At 44.8% G+C, this 15,157-nt stretch overlaps 2 protein-coding genes across 2 annotated transcripts in view; one reads left to right on the forward strand and one right to left on the reverse strand.

The window, feature by feature from the left end:
- Window positions 1-13,676, reverse strand: part of kif16ba (kinesin family member 16Ba) — an 89,345-nt gene extending 75,669 nt beyond the window's left edge. The window contains exons 1-4 of the mRNA XM_084318128.1: window positions 13,355-13,676; window positions 10,292-10,361; window positions 10,073-10,186; window positions 4,615-4,731 (exon numbers count right to left, since the gene is read on the reverse strand). Of these exons, the coding sequence (XP_084174254.1) occupies window positions 4,615-4,731; window positions 10,073-10,186; window positions 10,292-10,361; window positions 13,355-13,401 (348 nt within the window). The 5' untranslated portion in view covers window positions 13,402-13,676. The remainder of the gene's footprint in view (window positions 1-4,614; window positions 4,732-10,072; window positions 10,187-10,291; window positions 10,362-13,354) is intronic.
- LOC311232594 (tripartite motif-containing protein 14-like) overlaps window positions 1-15,157 on the forward strand; it is a gene marked incomplete at both ends in the record, with an annotated part of 407,443 nt that overhangs the window by 233,783 nt on the left and 158,503 nt on the right. The gene's annotated exons all lie outside the window — the stretch shown is intronic.

The raw sequence follows: 15,157 nt of genomic DNA on the forward strand, positions 1-15,157 counted from the left end.
ATCACGTGTGTCCCCTCCGGTACAGGCCTGTCGCATCTTTTCACCAGACAGCGCGGACTCTCAGTGGCGAGGAGTAACGCGTGGGAGGCTCACGCTGCCCCCGATACTTCCCGTCTCTGCTGTGCAGGCGTCCCCCAACCGACCTGTAGGAGTCGCTGTCCACAACGTCCAATCCCCACCCATCCAACGACTTTCCACCCGCTGACTTTGCCAAATGAGCCAGTACGACGGCCGGCCCAAGTCGAAGGTAATGCTGAGATTCGATACCGGAGTCTCTTGCATTGGTGACGAGCGCAATCTCCGCTACACCACCCAGCCGCCTGGGCTAAAATATGTTTGTTGTAGTTACTCACTGTTGACCAACTTGACCACTGATAAGAATCTAAAAACGTGTTACTCTGCACGGCATCCATCAGTAGGTCATTAAAAGGATGGCTTCCCCTCGTGTGTCGATAGGCCCGGTGGACCAACGGGTTTGATGTGCCGCTCTAACGGATATAGATGTTGGAAATACGAGTGAGCCAACACTTTATGGAGCTCTGAACGCTGTGCTATTGTTGAGCGTTTGGATGACAAATTCAGCACGTCGTCAAACCAGCCAAACAACCAGCCAGCTAGGGCTGCAACTAATGACTATTTTTCGATTAGTCGACTAATCGGAAAAACAATTATATAAAAAAAAAATATATATATATAATTTTTTTTTGCACTACCTATCTTTGTGAAAGTGGCTTCTCAGCTCTGGTCCAGCTGAAGACAGAGCAGAGGAACAGATTGGACATTGAGCATGACCTCAGAGTTGCTTTGAGACTCTTGTCAGGACCAAACAACATCCCCAGTTATCCCATTAGTTCCCCCAAACTTACTGTCGGTCTGTTATGTTAAGCTAAGAAGTCTTTAGCTGGCTGGACCAGAGCACAAAGATAGGTAGTGCAAAAAATATATATATATATTATTAAAAAAAAAAAAAAAAAAATGACTAATCGACGCAACAATTCCTCGTCAACGATTTTTTATAACTAATCGTTGCAGCCCTACAGCCAGCCAAACAAACAACCAACCAACCAACCAAACAACCAGCCAACCAGCCTGCCTGCCAGCCAAACAACCCACAGAGTGCAGTAATTACAGAGATTCTCCTTCAGAGTGCCTAATAATAATACTTAGTGCCTAATAATAATAGTTAGTCAGCTACTTCTCTGTCAATCTAAGAATCCTGATTATATTTTCAAAGCCCCTCTCACAGTGTACCAGTGTATTTATGTAGGGGGGGGCATGCTGCCAGAGATCTGCTACTAGGCCTTTTCATTCCTTTATTTTATTTAATATTTAACCAGACAGGCAGGTCAGGGAGTCATCCTTTCAGTAGGTAGTAGTAGACAGTTGTTGTCACAGGCCTCAACACAGGCTAACAGGCCTCAACACAGGCTAACAGGCCTCAACACAGGCTAACAAACACAGGCTAACAGGCATCAACACCGGCTAACAGGCCTCAACACAGGCCTCAACACAGGCTAACAGGCCTCAACACAGACTAACAGGCCTCAACACAGACTAACAGGCCTCAACACAGGCTAACAGGCCTCAACACAGACTAACAGGCCTCAACACAGACTAACAGGCCTCAACACAGACTAACAGGCCTCAACACAGACTAACAGGCCTCAACACAGGCTAACAGGCCTCAACACAGGCTAACAGGCCTCAACACCGGCTAACAGGCCTCAACACAGGCCTCAACACAGGCTAACAGGCCTCAACACAGACTAACAGGCCTCAACACAGACTAACAGGCCTCAACACAGGCTAACAGGCCTCAACACAGACTAACAGGCCTCAACACAGACTAACAGGCCTCAACACAGACTAACAGGCCTCAACACAGGCTAACAGGCCTCAACACAGACTAACAGGCCTCAACACAGACTAACAGGCCTCAACACAGACTAACAGGCCTCAACACAGGCCTCAACACAGGCTAACAGGCCTCAACACAGACTAACAGGCCTCAACACAGGCTAACAGGCCTCAACACAGACTAACAGGCCTCAACACAGACTAACAGGCCTCAACACAGACTAACAGGCCTCAACACAGACTAACAGGCCTCAACACAGACTAACAGGCCTCAACACAGGCTAACAGGCCTCAACACAGGCTAACAGGCCTCAACACAGACTAACCGGCCTCAACACAGGCTAACAGGCCTCAACACAGACTAACAGGCCTCAACACAGGCTAACAGGCCTCAACACAGACTAACAGGCCTCAACACAGACTAACAGGCCTCAACACAGACTAACAGGCCTCAACACAGGCCTCAACACAGGCTAACAGGCCTCAACACAGACTAACAGGCCTCAACACAGACTAACAGGCCTCAACACAGGCTAACAGGCCTCAACACAGACTAACAGGCCTCAACACAGACTAACAGGCCTCAACACAGACTAACAGGCCTCAACACAGGCCTCAACACAGGCCCTTATTCCACCAGGGTCACCTGGGCCCAGGAGTTCAAAACTTGTAATCCCTATCTGATTGGATCAGATTTGTATTCATTCATTTCAACTCATTATTTGCAAAATGGGGGACCCTGATGTAAACAAGACGAAAGTCCTTCTCTGGTCTGCATCCCCTTATTAACAATTGTGTGTATTGAGCTGTACTGTATTGTACCCATTCTGCAATCTGTTAATAACATTTTTCAATCAATCAATCAATAGGGATTCAATGTTTTGAACTCCTGGGCCCAGGAGACCACACATCCTCCTCGGGGACAGAACCTCCAGCACAGCCTTGTCACTCTCCTCCTGCCATCAGGCAGACGTCACGCTACAGGAGGCTGAACTCCTGGACCAGGAGAGACGCTGACAAACAGTTTCTACCCACAGGTCGTCAACCAGCCCCTGTGAACTGTGAACACTACACAGACACCTCAACACCCTAACCGTGTTTAGAACTAGGGATGCACCGATCCGACTTTTTCAGTCCCGATACCAATGGGTATTGGCCGATACCGATCCGAGACCCATATTAAAATATATTTTGTTTTTAAGAATTGTAAAGGATCACAATTGTTCAATTAATAAACTGTATGCCTCACTGTCACTGTGTGGAAGAGACTGGGATCATTCTTTTGTGCAAGGCAACATCAGGCTTGACTTAAAACATTACTTTATTAACTTAGTGAAACTAAATGTGACAAATTAACACAGATATAAATGTACCGAATTGTTATTTCTTATTTTATTTATTATTATAATATATAAAATAAAATAAAAATCCGATATATATATATTTTTTTTTTTTCTACCGATACCCGATCCATATCGGCGGCCGATACCGATATCAATATAGGATAGGTGCATCCCTATCCCTAACAGCCAAGAACAGTGAATGTCAAAACATTCACAAACTTGGGTCTAGGTAGATTATGTAGATTATAAATTATCACTCTTTAGACAATCACTATTGTGCGTCATAGCAATTGGCAAAAATAGACCTCTATTTTTTTTTTATCCACTTTTTCTCCCATTTTTTCTATATTTTCTCCCATCCCAATTTCGTATCATCAAATTCAACCCTCCCCTGTCACGAACGCTGTTTTCTTGCCTCCCACAAGCCGGCTGCAATGTGGACTAAGTCATACATAGCACAAGTCCCCTCCGGTACTTGAGGTAACAGCAGTCGCATCTTTTCACCTGCGCAGCTCGATCTCTCAGTGGCGAGGAGTAACGCGTGGGAGGCTCACGCTGCCCCCGACACTTCCTGATTCCACTGCGCAGGCGCACCAACCGACCTGTAGGAGTCGCTGTCCACAACGCCCGATCCCCACCCATCAGTTTCCCACCCCCTAATACGGCCAATGTGTATTAGTACGGACGACCAGCTAAACTGAAAGCAATGTGGAGAGCTGGGCTCGAACAGGCAAGCCCAGCATCTCCGTCATTCGTGGCGAGCGCCTTGCCCACTACGCCACGTAGCTGCCCAAAATAGACCTCTATTTATATGAAAACAGTCGAGATCATTAATTCAAGACCAGACTTCTCCAAGTGGTCTGAAAGTACAAGACCTCACGGACCTTTCACACCTCGACCGTTCCGCTTCGCAAAGCGACCGTTAAGAGAGTGAAGAGAGTGAAAAGAGGAACTCCCCTCAGCAGCCCAGAGCCCTTTCCAACGGCCCCCCGACGCCTGCGTCAAACAGCCGACTCTATAACAGGGAAGATCAACGCCTGGAGCTTTGTTTCTGGTTTGATGTGTAAAAAGTAGGGATGCTCGATATTGGCTTTTTTACCGATACCGATATTGTCCAACTCTTAATTTCTGATACCGATATCAACCGATACCGATATATGCAGGGTTTTCCCCCCCCCACAAAAATGGAATAATTTCAGGTAATTAACATTACATATCTCTTGTTGTGGAATTAACACAACATTATGCATACTTTTGACAATAAATAAAATCAGAATTTGTTCTTACTTGCTTGCCTGGGTAAATAAATGTTATAGAAATGTACAAAAAAAAAGAAAAAAAAATTGAAAACCGATACCGATATTTTCCGATATCACATTTTAATGACATCCCTAGTAAAAAGGTTTTCGCTCACAGGGTTTCCCATCATGGTGTAGGACTTCCCAGAGCCGGTCTGGCCGTAGGCGAAGATGCAGGCGTTGTAGCCCTCGAAGGCCGCCTTGAGGACGTCCGAGCCCAGGTCTCTGAAGACCTGCACACCGGAAGAGAAGACAAGGTTTTGGTAAAAGACAAAACGTAGAGAGAAAAAAGCCAGCCGAAATGCTAAAACAATATGATGAAATAAATGGTAAATGGTGCATTTTATATAACAGCTTTTGTCCAAAGCGCGTTACAATTTTGTTCCTCACATTTTACCCATTCTGGAGGTAATCTAACATCTTCACAATCAAAATGCTAAGATAAACACTGTTGTATATGAATGAATGAATGAATGATCATTGCATTTATACAGCACTTTTCTAGTCACTCAAAGCACTTTCAAAAGGGAATTGACCCATCAATAATAGGTTAACCTTAGGGATGCTCGATATTGGCTTTTTTACCGATACCGATATAGTCCAACTCTTAATTTCCGATACCGATATCACATTTTAATGCCGATATCGGCCAATAATATCGGACATCATTTCTATAGAAATGTAAAAAAAGAAGAAAAAAAAATTTGAAAACCGATACTGATATTTTCCGATATCACATTTTAATGCCGATATCGGCCGATAATATCGGTAGACCGATAATATCGGACATCCCTAGTTATCCTACTAGCAAGCATACGATGGTATTGCACAAGGACATCCCCTAAAGCCAGAGGCTTGTATCAACATGTAGCCCATCAATAACAATCAGTCTTGAGTGGGAGCAAGGGTTAAATATACTGTAACTTCCCTCTCAGTGACCAGAGCCCCACAGATATGTTGGTCGACCGATACCAGCTTATAACCTATATATCGTATCGGTATCATATCATATCGGCATACAGTATGCATGCATTTCAGATATCCCACGAACATCCTGCAGGCTGATTAGCAATCTTTTACAAGGGTTCCTTGTGAAGTTCCTCGAGAGTATTCAGAGAGTTAGAGCTGCCGCGGTATCGGTATTACCGCGGTATCGCTGTTACATCATGCCCACCGCAGCGTTGGGCTGAATACCGGCATCACCGCTGTTTTTTATTATATTATTATTATTATGCTCTCGTTGGGCTTGCGGCTCTGCAGATATACCCTACTTCTCTGTCGAGATTCCAAGCGACCCTATTGGGTACCAGAAAAGTCACATGAAACACTGCAGACCACAGATTGGTCAGAAGAGATACGCGAAGTGCTTTTACTTCCTGAATCTCAGCCATGAGCCATTGATCAGAGCTCAGTCACAACACGGCTAATAGTACGTTAGCTCCCACCGGAGACCGGAGTGGATTGCCGTCGCTCCTCAGGGAACGAGGCATAATGATTTTACTGCAACGAAATGTTATAATAAAAGCCCTTCGTTCTATACACTTGTCTGATTGAAAACTTTATTAACAGACCGCAGAATGGGTACAACTCGGCACGCTCTAATTTAGTAACGCTTGCCTTGCTATGGTCCGGTAAATACGAACGTGTAACTATACTAACGTTAATGCCACAAATCGAATGCCTTTGTAATCATAGTTTCAAGTTCAAGTTTCTTTAATAGTTGTCATACAGAAGTACAGAATACTTTTGTACAAAATGCTTCTTACTGTTGCGCTCCAGAGACTGTGCATGACAAGATAAGTATGAAATAAAAACATAGTAAAAATTAGAAGAAAAAAAAAGAGGTCACAGTGTTCAGTTTAGACATATGTACAATGTTCGTAGACGTAGTTACCATACAATATACAATACTGTGCAGTGTACTAATATACAATACTATATAGTGCAAGGCATAAATGGACAAGGTGCAGTTTAGGTACAATTCACAGTAGGTGTACGAGTTGTAGTGCAAATCCTTTATCAATAAATATAAAGTGTAAGTGTGTTTGTGTGATCTAAAGTGTGGAGAGTGGGTGCTGCAGTGTGTTGTTTGTTTGAGTGAGTGTGTGTGTGCGTGTGGGTGTGTGTGCTGTGTGCATTTGATGGTTGTTGCATAGTGATTATTGTTCGTTTAGCGATTATTGTTCGTTTAGCAGCCTGATGGCCTGGGGATAGAAGCTCCTTCTGAGTCTTTCTGTGCTCGCCATAAGACTCCGGTATCGCTTGCCTGACGGCAGCAGTTCAAAGAGGCAGTTGTTCGGGTGGCTCGAGTCCTTAATAATTCTCTTAGCCTTCCCCTTGCACCGCTTGTTGTAAATGTTCTGGAGGGTGGGAAGCCCCCCTCTAATTGTGCGTTCGGCTGAACGTGTCACTCTTTGTAGTCTGCTACGGTCTTGTGCAGTGCTATTCCCAAACCAGGAGGTGATGTTGCCGGTCAGGATGCTCTCTATTGTACATGAGTAGAAGTTCCTAAGGATCTTCTGACTGACTTGGAACTTCCTTAGGCGCCTGAGGAAGTAGAGGCGTTGTCGTGCCTTCTTCACAACACTGTCAATGTGTGTGGTCCATGTCAAGTCCTCGGATATGTGGGCTCCGAGGTACTTGAAACTGTTCACTCTCTCAACTGGTGCCCCGTCGATGCTGAGGGGGCTGTAGTCCTTGACCCCCGACCTCCTGAAGTCCACAATCATCTCTTTTGTTTTGCTGACGTTCAGGGAGAGGCAGTTCTCCTGACACCACTGTGACAGGTTCTCTACCTCTTCCAGGTAGGCCCTTTCGTCGTTGGCAGAGATCAGGCCCACCACTACTGTGTCATCAGCAAATTTGATGATGGTGTTGTTGTTCCGCTGTGCTACGCAGTCATGTGTGTACAGGGAGTAGAGGAGGGGGCTCAGAACACAGCCCTGGGGGGCCCCTATGTTGAGCGTGATGGATGAGGAGGTGCAGTTGCCGGCTCTTACCACCTGGGGTCTGCCCGTCAGGAAGTCCAGGACCCACTGGCACAGGTCATAGTTCAAGCCCAGGTCCCTGAGCTTGGCTATGAGTTTGGAGGGGACTATGGTATTGAATGCTGAGCTGTAGTCGATGAACAGCATTCTCACATAGTTCCCCTTCCTCTTGTCCAGATGTGATGCTGCTGTGTGCAGCACATGGGCTATGGCGTCCTCCGTGGACCTGTTGGGGCGATATGCAAATTGCAGAGGGTCCAGGTTGATGGGGAGGGAGGAACAGATGTAGCCCTTCACTAGCTTCTCAAAGCACTTCATGGCTATGGAGGTGAGGGCTACAGGGCGGTAGTCGTTGAGGCAAGCGGGCGTAGATTTTTTGGGTACAGGGATGATGGTGGACTTCTTCAGACAGGTGGGGATGACGGCCTGTTCCAAGGACAGGTTGAAGATGTCAGTGAATACCGGGGCCAGTTGGTCGGCACAGACTTTTAGGACGCGGCCGGGGATGCCGTCCGGTCCTGCTGCCTTCCTGATATCCACTTTTTTAAAGATCCGTCTCACCTCATGCTCTGTTACCCTGAACACTGAGTCTCCATCAGCAGACCCCCCCCCCCCCATTGCCGTGGTTTGTAGGCTGGTGTTGTTATTCACAGCCTCAAACCTCGCATAGAAGGAGTTGAGATCATTTGCTAAGGAGATGTCACTGTTCAGTTTGAGGGGGGTTCCTTTGTAGTCTGTCATTGTTCTGAGGCCCTGCCACATGCCTCTAGAGTCAGCCTGTTCAAACTGAAGTTCAACTTTATCCCTGTAACGCCGTTTTGCCTCTATTACTGCTCTCCTGACGTTGTATCTTGCCATCTTGTGTTCTTCCATGTTGCCTGTCACCAGCCCGGTGTTGTATGCTGATGTGCGCACTTTCAGAGCCTCACGGACGGATTTGTCTACCCAGGGCTTTTGGTTTGGGTAGATATTAATTTTGGTGGTGGGGATTATTACTTCTACCTGAGTACAGACATAGTCAATCACCGTTTCGGTGTATTCGTTAATATTGGCTGTGTTATCACGGAGTACACTCCATTCTGTGCTTCCCAGCACTGCTTGGAGTGACTCTACTGACGTCACGGTCCAACGTTTAACCTCTCGCGAGACCACCGGCGTTCGCTTGAGACACTGTTTGTACTTAGGCAAAAGAAAAATTGCAACGTGATCGCTTTTACCGAATGGACTAAGAGCCTGTGACTTGTACCCATTCATAAGTAGTAACATTATAATAATAATAAGAAGAAAGGGTCGGGGGGGTAACCGGCGGGCGCGCCGCTACCACTCCTGCCCGCGACACCTAGTGAACGGCGCACGACCAGAGGGGAGACTTCGAATCCGTGTTTCACTTTTAATAACGAATGCGTGCTTGCCGAATCCCAAACAATATTCATGCTGCAAAGTCATCCTCTAAAGATAGACATTTAGACTAGAGGCAGGCTATATGCTATAAAGAGTAGACTACTACTAAAAAAAAATGCATTCAAACTTTTTTTTTTAATTTTTTGTGTGCGTGCGGTAAAAACCGCGGCGGTAGGAAATATTTTGCAAATTTGTGCGGTAAGGAAATAATCAATACCGCGGCAGCTCTACAGAGAGTATCTGAATGTTGCCTTCTCCCAAACATTGATATCGGCCCCAAATCTCCAGTATCAGTCGGGCTCTATCCCCGTGACCTAGAATCCATCCCTTTCTCAGCGCAGATAATCCAAACAAGCTGATTTGTGTATAATCTGCTTAGAAAAACACAACGTTTGAGACAAACAAAAGCAATTACTGGAGTGACGGGGCATTCTCTGTGGACACACTTCCAATCCAACGTTCAAAACAGCCTCAAAACCCTCCTCTTCACTCAGGCTTTCCCTCCTAAACTGCGTTACAAGGCGCCCCCCCCTTTGTTTTACTCCCTTGTTGACAAATACAAAGTATCTATTTGAATCATTTTATCATTATTACAAGTTAAATTAAGATGATGTAAAGTGTCTTTGGGTCCCCAGAAAATACCTACAAGTTAAATTAAGATGATGTAAAGTGTCTTTGGGTACCCAGAAAAGAGCTATACAAGTTAAATTAAGATGAGGTGAAGTGTCTTTGGGTCCCCAGAAAAGACCTACAATTTAAATTAAGATGATGTAAAGTGTCTTTGGGTACCCAGAAAAGAGCTATACAAGTTAAATTAAGATGAGATAAAGTGTCTTTGGGTACCCAGAAAAGAGCTATACAAGTTAAATTAAGATGATGTAAAGTGTCTTTGGGTACCCAGAAAAGAGCTATACAAGTTAAATTAAGATGAGGTAAAGTGTCTTTGGGTCCCCACTACCCAGAAAAGAGCTACAAGTCTATAATGTATTGTTAACCCTTTCACTGCCACACTACCAAACGGTTAACCCTTTCACTGTGACAATACACAGCCGGTTAACCCTTTCACTGCCACACAACAGCCGGTTAACCCTTTCACTGTCACGCGGCCGGCCGGCGGTTGTGTGATAGTAAAGGGTTAACCTTCTGTCGTGTGGCAGTGAAAGGGTTAAACGTGTCACTCGTTTACCTTTTCCTGAGAGACGAAGGTGCTGCTCTTGCAGTCAGCGGAGTCGTAGGAGAAGTCGTAAGTAAACGTCTTTCTTCTTTCCCTCACCGAGTCCCCCGTGACGCCGTCAGGAATCTTATGACATCAGAGTTACATCGTCAAGTTCGCAGATCGTACAAATACAATAACATGTGGTGTCAAATATTAGAAGAAGAAGAAGAAGAAGAAGAAGAAACGAACCTTCAGATTGGTGATTGTGGTTTTGTTCCCTTCCATCTGAATGATGCATTTTGCAGTCCGGTCTTTCTCCCTGCAGGAGGAGAACATGTCAAAACAACAACCCAGGCAAAGCCACGATTTGACCCGAAACTACCCTTTAAAAAAAAAGTGATATATATATATATATAACATTCAGCCACTAGATGTCACACTAGAGCACCAGCATTTAATTGATCAAATCGGGTGCATTCCACGTGGGGAAATGGGAAATAGGGAGGGGATACATGGCTTGCAACATGTAAACAACATTCATTTTGGACCCGCCAAAATTTTTTAAATGATAAATTCATTAACCAATCATTTTGGGGGGGGGGGGGGGTAAAGGCAAGACTTTTATTCTGTGTGTATATATTATTATTATTTTTAAATTATTACTCTAAAAGGTTTTATCTACAGCACCATTAAATGAAAGTGTTCGATTGTCAGTTATTTAAATTTTTTATTAATTGATTAGATGCACCAATTAAGGTTACCTGTTCATAGTATCATCATGTGGAATACAAGTTTTACTGCAAGTTACCTGCTCATGGTATTATCATGTGGAATACAAGCTTTACTGCAGGTTACCTGGTGGAAAGGGATCTCAACCTGAGCATGACATAAGAGCAAAATGGCTGCCGTGTGAATATGGTCAATGGAATGCTGTGGATTTGAGCATCAGTATTTCAACATTATACCAGTAATGGGTGTTTTTTCTGTCTAACCAACAAGCTCAACAAGCCGGTGAGGAAGGCTAGCTCCGTGGTGGGAGTCGAGCTACCTAGACTAGAGGTGATGGCAGAGAGGGGGATGATAAGGAAGCTGGCTGCCATCATGGAGAACCCCTACCACCCCCTCTACGACGAGCTAGTCAAGATGAGAAGCTCGTTCAGCCACAGACTCATACCCCCCCCCCCGACACTCAACTAACCGCCTCAGACAGTCCTTCATACCATCGGCCATCAGGCTCCACAACAGTAGGCAGCGACTAGCAGCCTCCAGGCTCCACAACAGGGGGCAGCGACTGCTACCAGACATTGACCTGGGACTTTACCCAAGGAGGACAACTTACACTACCTTAAGCATACTGCACCTTATGTGGATACTGTGATTCTGTGAACAATGTATATTTCAGTGGATAATATTTTTTTTCAGCTAGTTGGATAGTAAATTATATTGACCTATTTGTTTACACTGCCTGTGTTGTTTTTACTACCTGTACCACCCCCCCCCCCTTCCCCCATGCTGCTATGATGCCTGAAATTTCCCCAAGGGGATCAATAAAGGAATATCTTATCTTATCTTATCTTATCTTAACTCAGGTCGTCTGTGTTTATATGGCCCGCTGTGGACAGGACCTCTCAGAATAATAATAACTGTATTTATATAGCACTTTTCATACAAGATGCAGCCCAAAGTGCTTCAAATTACATGATAAAAGAGTAATAACAGATAAAAAAAAAAAAAAAAACATAAAATAAAATAAATGTTCCCTTGGGGCACCCCAGGAACATTTAAAAGGCCAGCTGTGGAGGACCTTAGGGCTCTTCAGGGGACATAAAAAGACAGGAGATCAGAAATGTAGTATGAGGGTGCTAAATTGTTAAGAGCTTTAAAAACAAGTAGAAGGACTTTCAAATCAATTCTAAAAGCTACAGGGAGCCAATGCAATGCATTATGCGGCTAAAACTGGATAAGAATAAGACACACAATGCAACCAGGATCATGTTATTCCCCCTTGGCAAGACTTTTCAGAACCTTTTGTTTTTCATCCAAACACACCCGACCTGGTATTGAATTTCACACAGCGAGCTATGGTGACTAATATACTTGCCGTTTGCCTCGGTCATGGTTAAGACTCGAGGTTCTGTTTTCATCTGGTCAGCCGTTTGATGTACCTTTGTTTAAGACCACCTGTGACAGCTTTAAAAGCTTAAAAGAGTCGCGAAATCCTGAAGGAAGAGTTTGGAAAACTGAAAATAATTTGTGTCACGGGTATAATTAGATTAGATTTCAAATGTATCGTCATTATATAGCACGGGTACTACAGTACAACGAAAATAAGTTTGTCATCCGTACCAGAGTGAAAATGTAACAGTAAAGTGCAACAGCAATACACAATAATATACAGGTGATTAAACTGGATATTAAAAATATAAATTCATGCTACTGACTGAGTAACAGTCTTATGTGGTTTTAAGATTCTGAAGAACGGTGTCGGTACCAGTTGACATTCAGCCATGTGATCCAACAGAAAAACAAAGCGAACGAGCTGCACTAAGCCTCTGATGATGATATCACGGGCCAGTCGCTTCACCAGCAGCACCAACACCAGCACCGGGGGGGCCACAACAACAGAATAACCATTAGAACCCTTTCACTGCCGCACTACCAAAACGGTTAACCCTTTCACTGCGACGACAACACAGAAGGTTAACCCTTTCACTGCCACAAACAGCCGGTTAACCCTTTCACTGCGACAACACACAGAAGGTTTTTTCACTGCCACATGACAGCCGGTTAACCCTTTCACTGCGACAACACAGGTTTTTTCACTGCCACATGACAGCCGGTTAAGCCTTTCACTGCGACAAGTACAACACACAGAAGGTTAACCCTTTCACTGCGACAACAAGACAGCCGGTTAACCCTTTCACTGCCACACGACAGCCGGTTAACCCTTTCACTGCGACAACACGACAGCCGGTTAACCCTTTCACTGTGACGACAACACACAGAAGGTTAACCCTTTCACTGCCACACGACAGCCGGTTAACCCTTTCACTGCCGCACTACCAAAACGGTTCAACCCTTTCACTGCGACAACACACAGAAGGTTAACCCTTTCACTGCCACATGACAGCCGGTTAACCCTTTCACTGCCACACGACAGCCGGTTAACCCTTTCACTGCCACATGACAGAAGGTTGTGTGATAGTAAAGGGTTAACCTTCTGTCGTGTGGCAGTGAAAGGGCTGCTTAGTCGTCAACCTGCAAACAACAAAGCGTTCCCAACATTGTTTACTGTCACACACACACACTCACCGTCTGTCCATGGGTCTGACCCGCACAGCCACCCGCACCGATGCCATCGCACATCCCGCGCCGGTTCGAGCCCAGTCTGCGGCGGGTAACGCTGGCCAGTAGCAGCACTAGTCGGTACCAAAATACTGCAGATGATGAGTTTGCTCCTCCAAGTGGAAAAGCAAGAGGGTGAAGAAGACAACAACAATGCTAAATCTACCACCTTGTGTTTCTAATATAAACTGTAAACTAAGAGAATGGACGGTTTACTCGGGTCGCGTCTATTGTTGTTGTTGTCTCCCCGTGTATCACTGCTGCTGCCGCCGCCCTCCTCCTCCCTGCCGGTGTGACCTGGACGGAGGCTGACACATCTTCTCAGTTAGCTCGCTGGCTATAAGCTAACTAAGCTAACTAGCTTCAGCTTTGAACACAATCAGGCAGGAGGAGGCGTCATCAGCCGTACGGACACCCGCAGGGGACACGCGTGAGGATAGACGTGTGCGCTTCCACTGTGCACTAACTAATATTGTTAAAACGAGATGACGGGGCAATTAGACATTAATACAAAACATTTAAATATCATCAATTCACATGACTGCATGTGGAATGTGGAACGCCTTACCCAAATGACATGTCGTCAGCTTGTTGTGACTGCAACTTGTTCCTGTTTAGCTGTTTAGTGCTGTGACAAACTGCCAAAAAGGGCTTTAGTTTTTGAGATACCCCTACCGGAGGTAGAACAAAACACAAGCATGTTTTTCCTCATCTCTAAGGTCTCCCATATATGAAATGGATTATTGTATAAAAATATTTTACTGCAAAACTTGTTAAATTGATAGATATTGTTATACACCCCCAAAGGAAAAAATAACCAAAATATAGCCTGGCCGTATGGGAGTTGAGACATATAAACTCATGTAGATTAATAATACAAGCTCCAAGAGCTTTCAAACTTGACATGCTAGCAGTCAGACAGTTGCTTAACCTAATAGAAAAACCTGGATGTGAATATCTTTATGCATGTAGGAAATATATACCTATGTACACATACTTAAAATAAGCGGAAATGTAAAAAATTAATATCTATGTAGAATGTTCTCATTTACTTTGTAGTAGCCCTGCCATGGATTGTCATAGAAACACATGAGGGCTTTTTCGGAAAGGTGTGGTTGTGCTGAATCCAGCAATACCACATGTGTAAATATAGCATGCATGGTCAGGGAGTTACATCAGTAAATGTATGAGGTGTCCTAAATGAAAGAAAATTAAACATTGACATAATGAAGTCTTCAGTCCAAAGCCCATATCAGTGGTGAGAAGCATGTTGGCAAATTCAATGTTACTGCAAAGTAAAGTCACTTGAGGTAATGTTCTGGTCTATAATGTTAATATATTTATGATACATTTAATAAATTATACATTTCATTATGATACATTTTATAATACTTCATATGGAAACAAAGATCCAATTGAATCAGGTTGAAATTGAAATAGAACACCTTTATTTCAATCTACTTCTGAGCCCCCTGCCGTATTCACTGCACACACATGACTGTGTGGCCAGGTTCAGCAACAACTCCATAGTGTATGTAGCAGGGTGGATTATCCCTGCTTCGTGGGAACTGTGGTACACGGTCACTAGGTAGCGAGACACAGTAGAACTCTGGCTAGTTGCACCTCCGTCTTTGGGGTCAGGAGCGTCAACTGGAGGCTGGCAGTGGGAGTGGATGGGGCCCAGGATTTACAAACCTAGTCCGGTACTCTGGTCTTCCTCTCTCTTCCAGGGCAGTCAGCAGTACTCCCCAACACGCCCTCACTCTCCCC

The sequence above is a fragment of the Notolepis coatsorum genome (assembly GCF_963971535.1).
Source record: "Notolepis coatsorum genome assembly, chromosome: 7".
Taxonomy (NCBI): Eukaryota; Metazoa; Chordata; class Actinopteri; order Aulopiformes; family Paralepididae; genus Notolepis; species Notolepis coatsorum.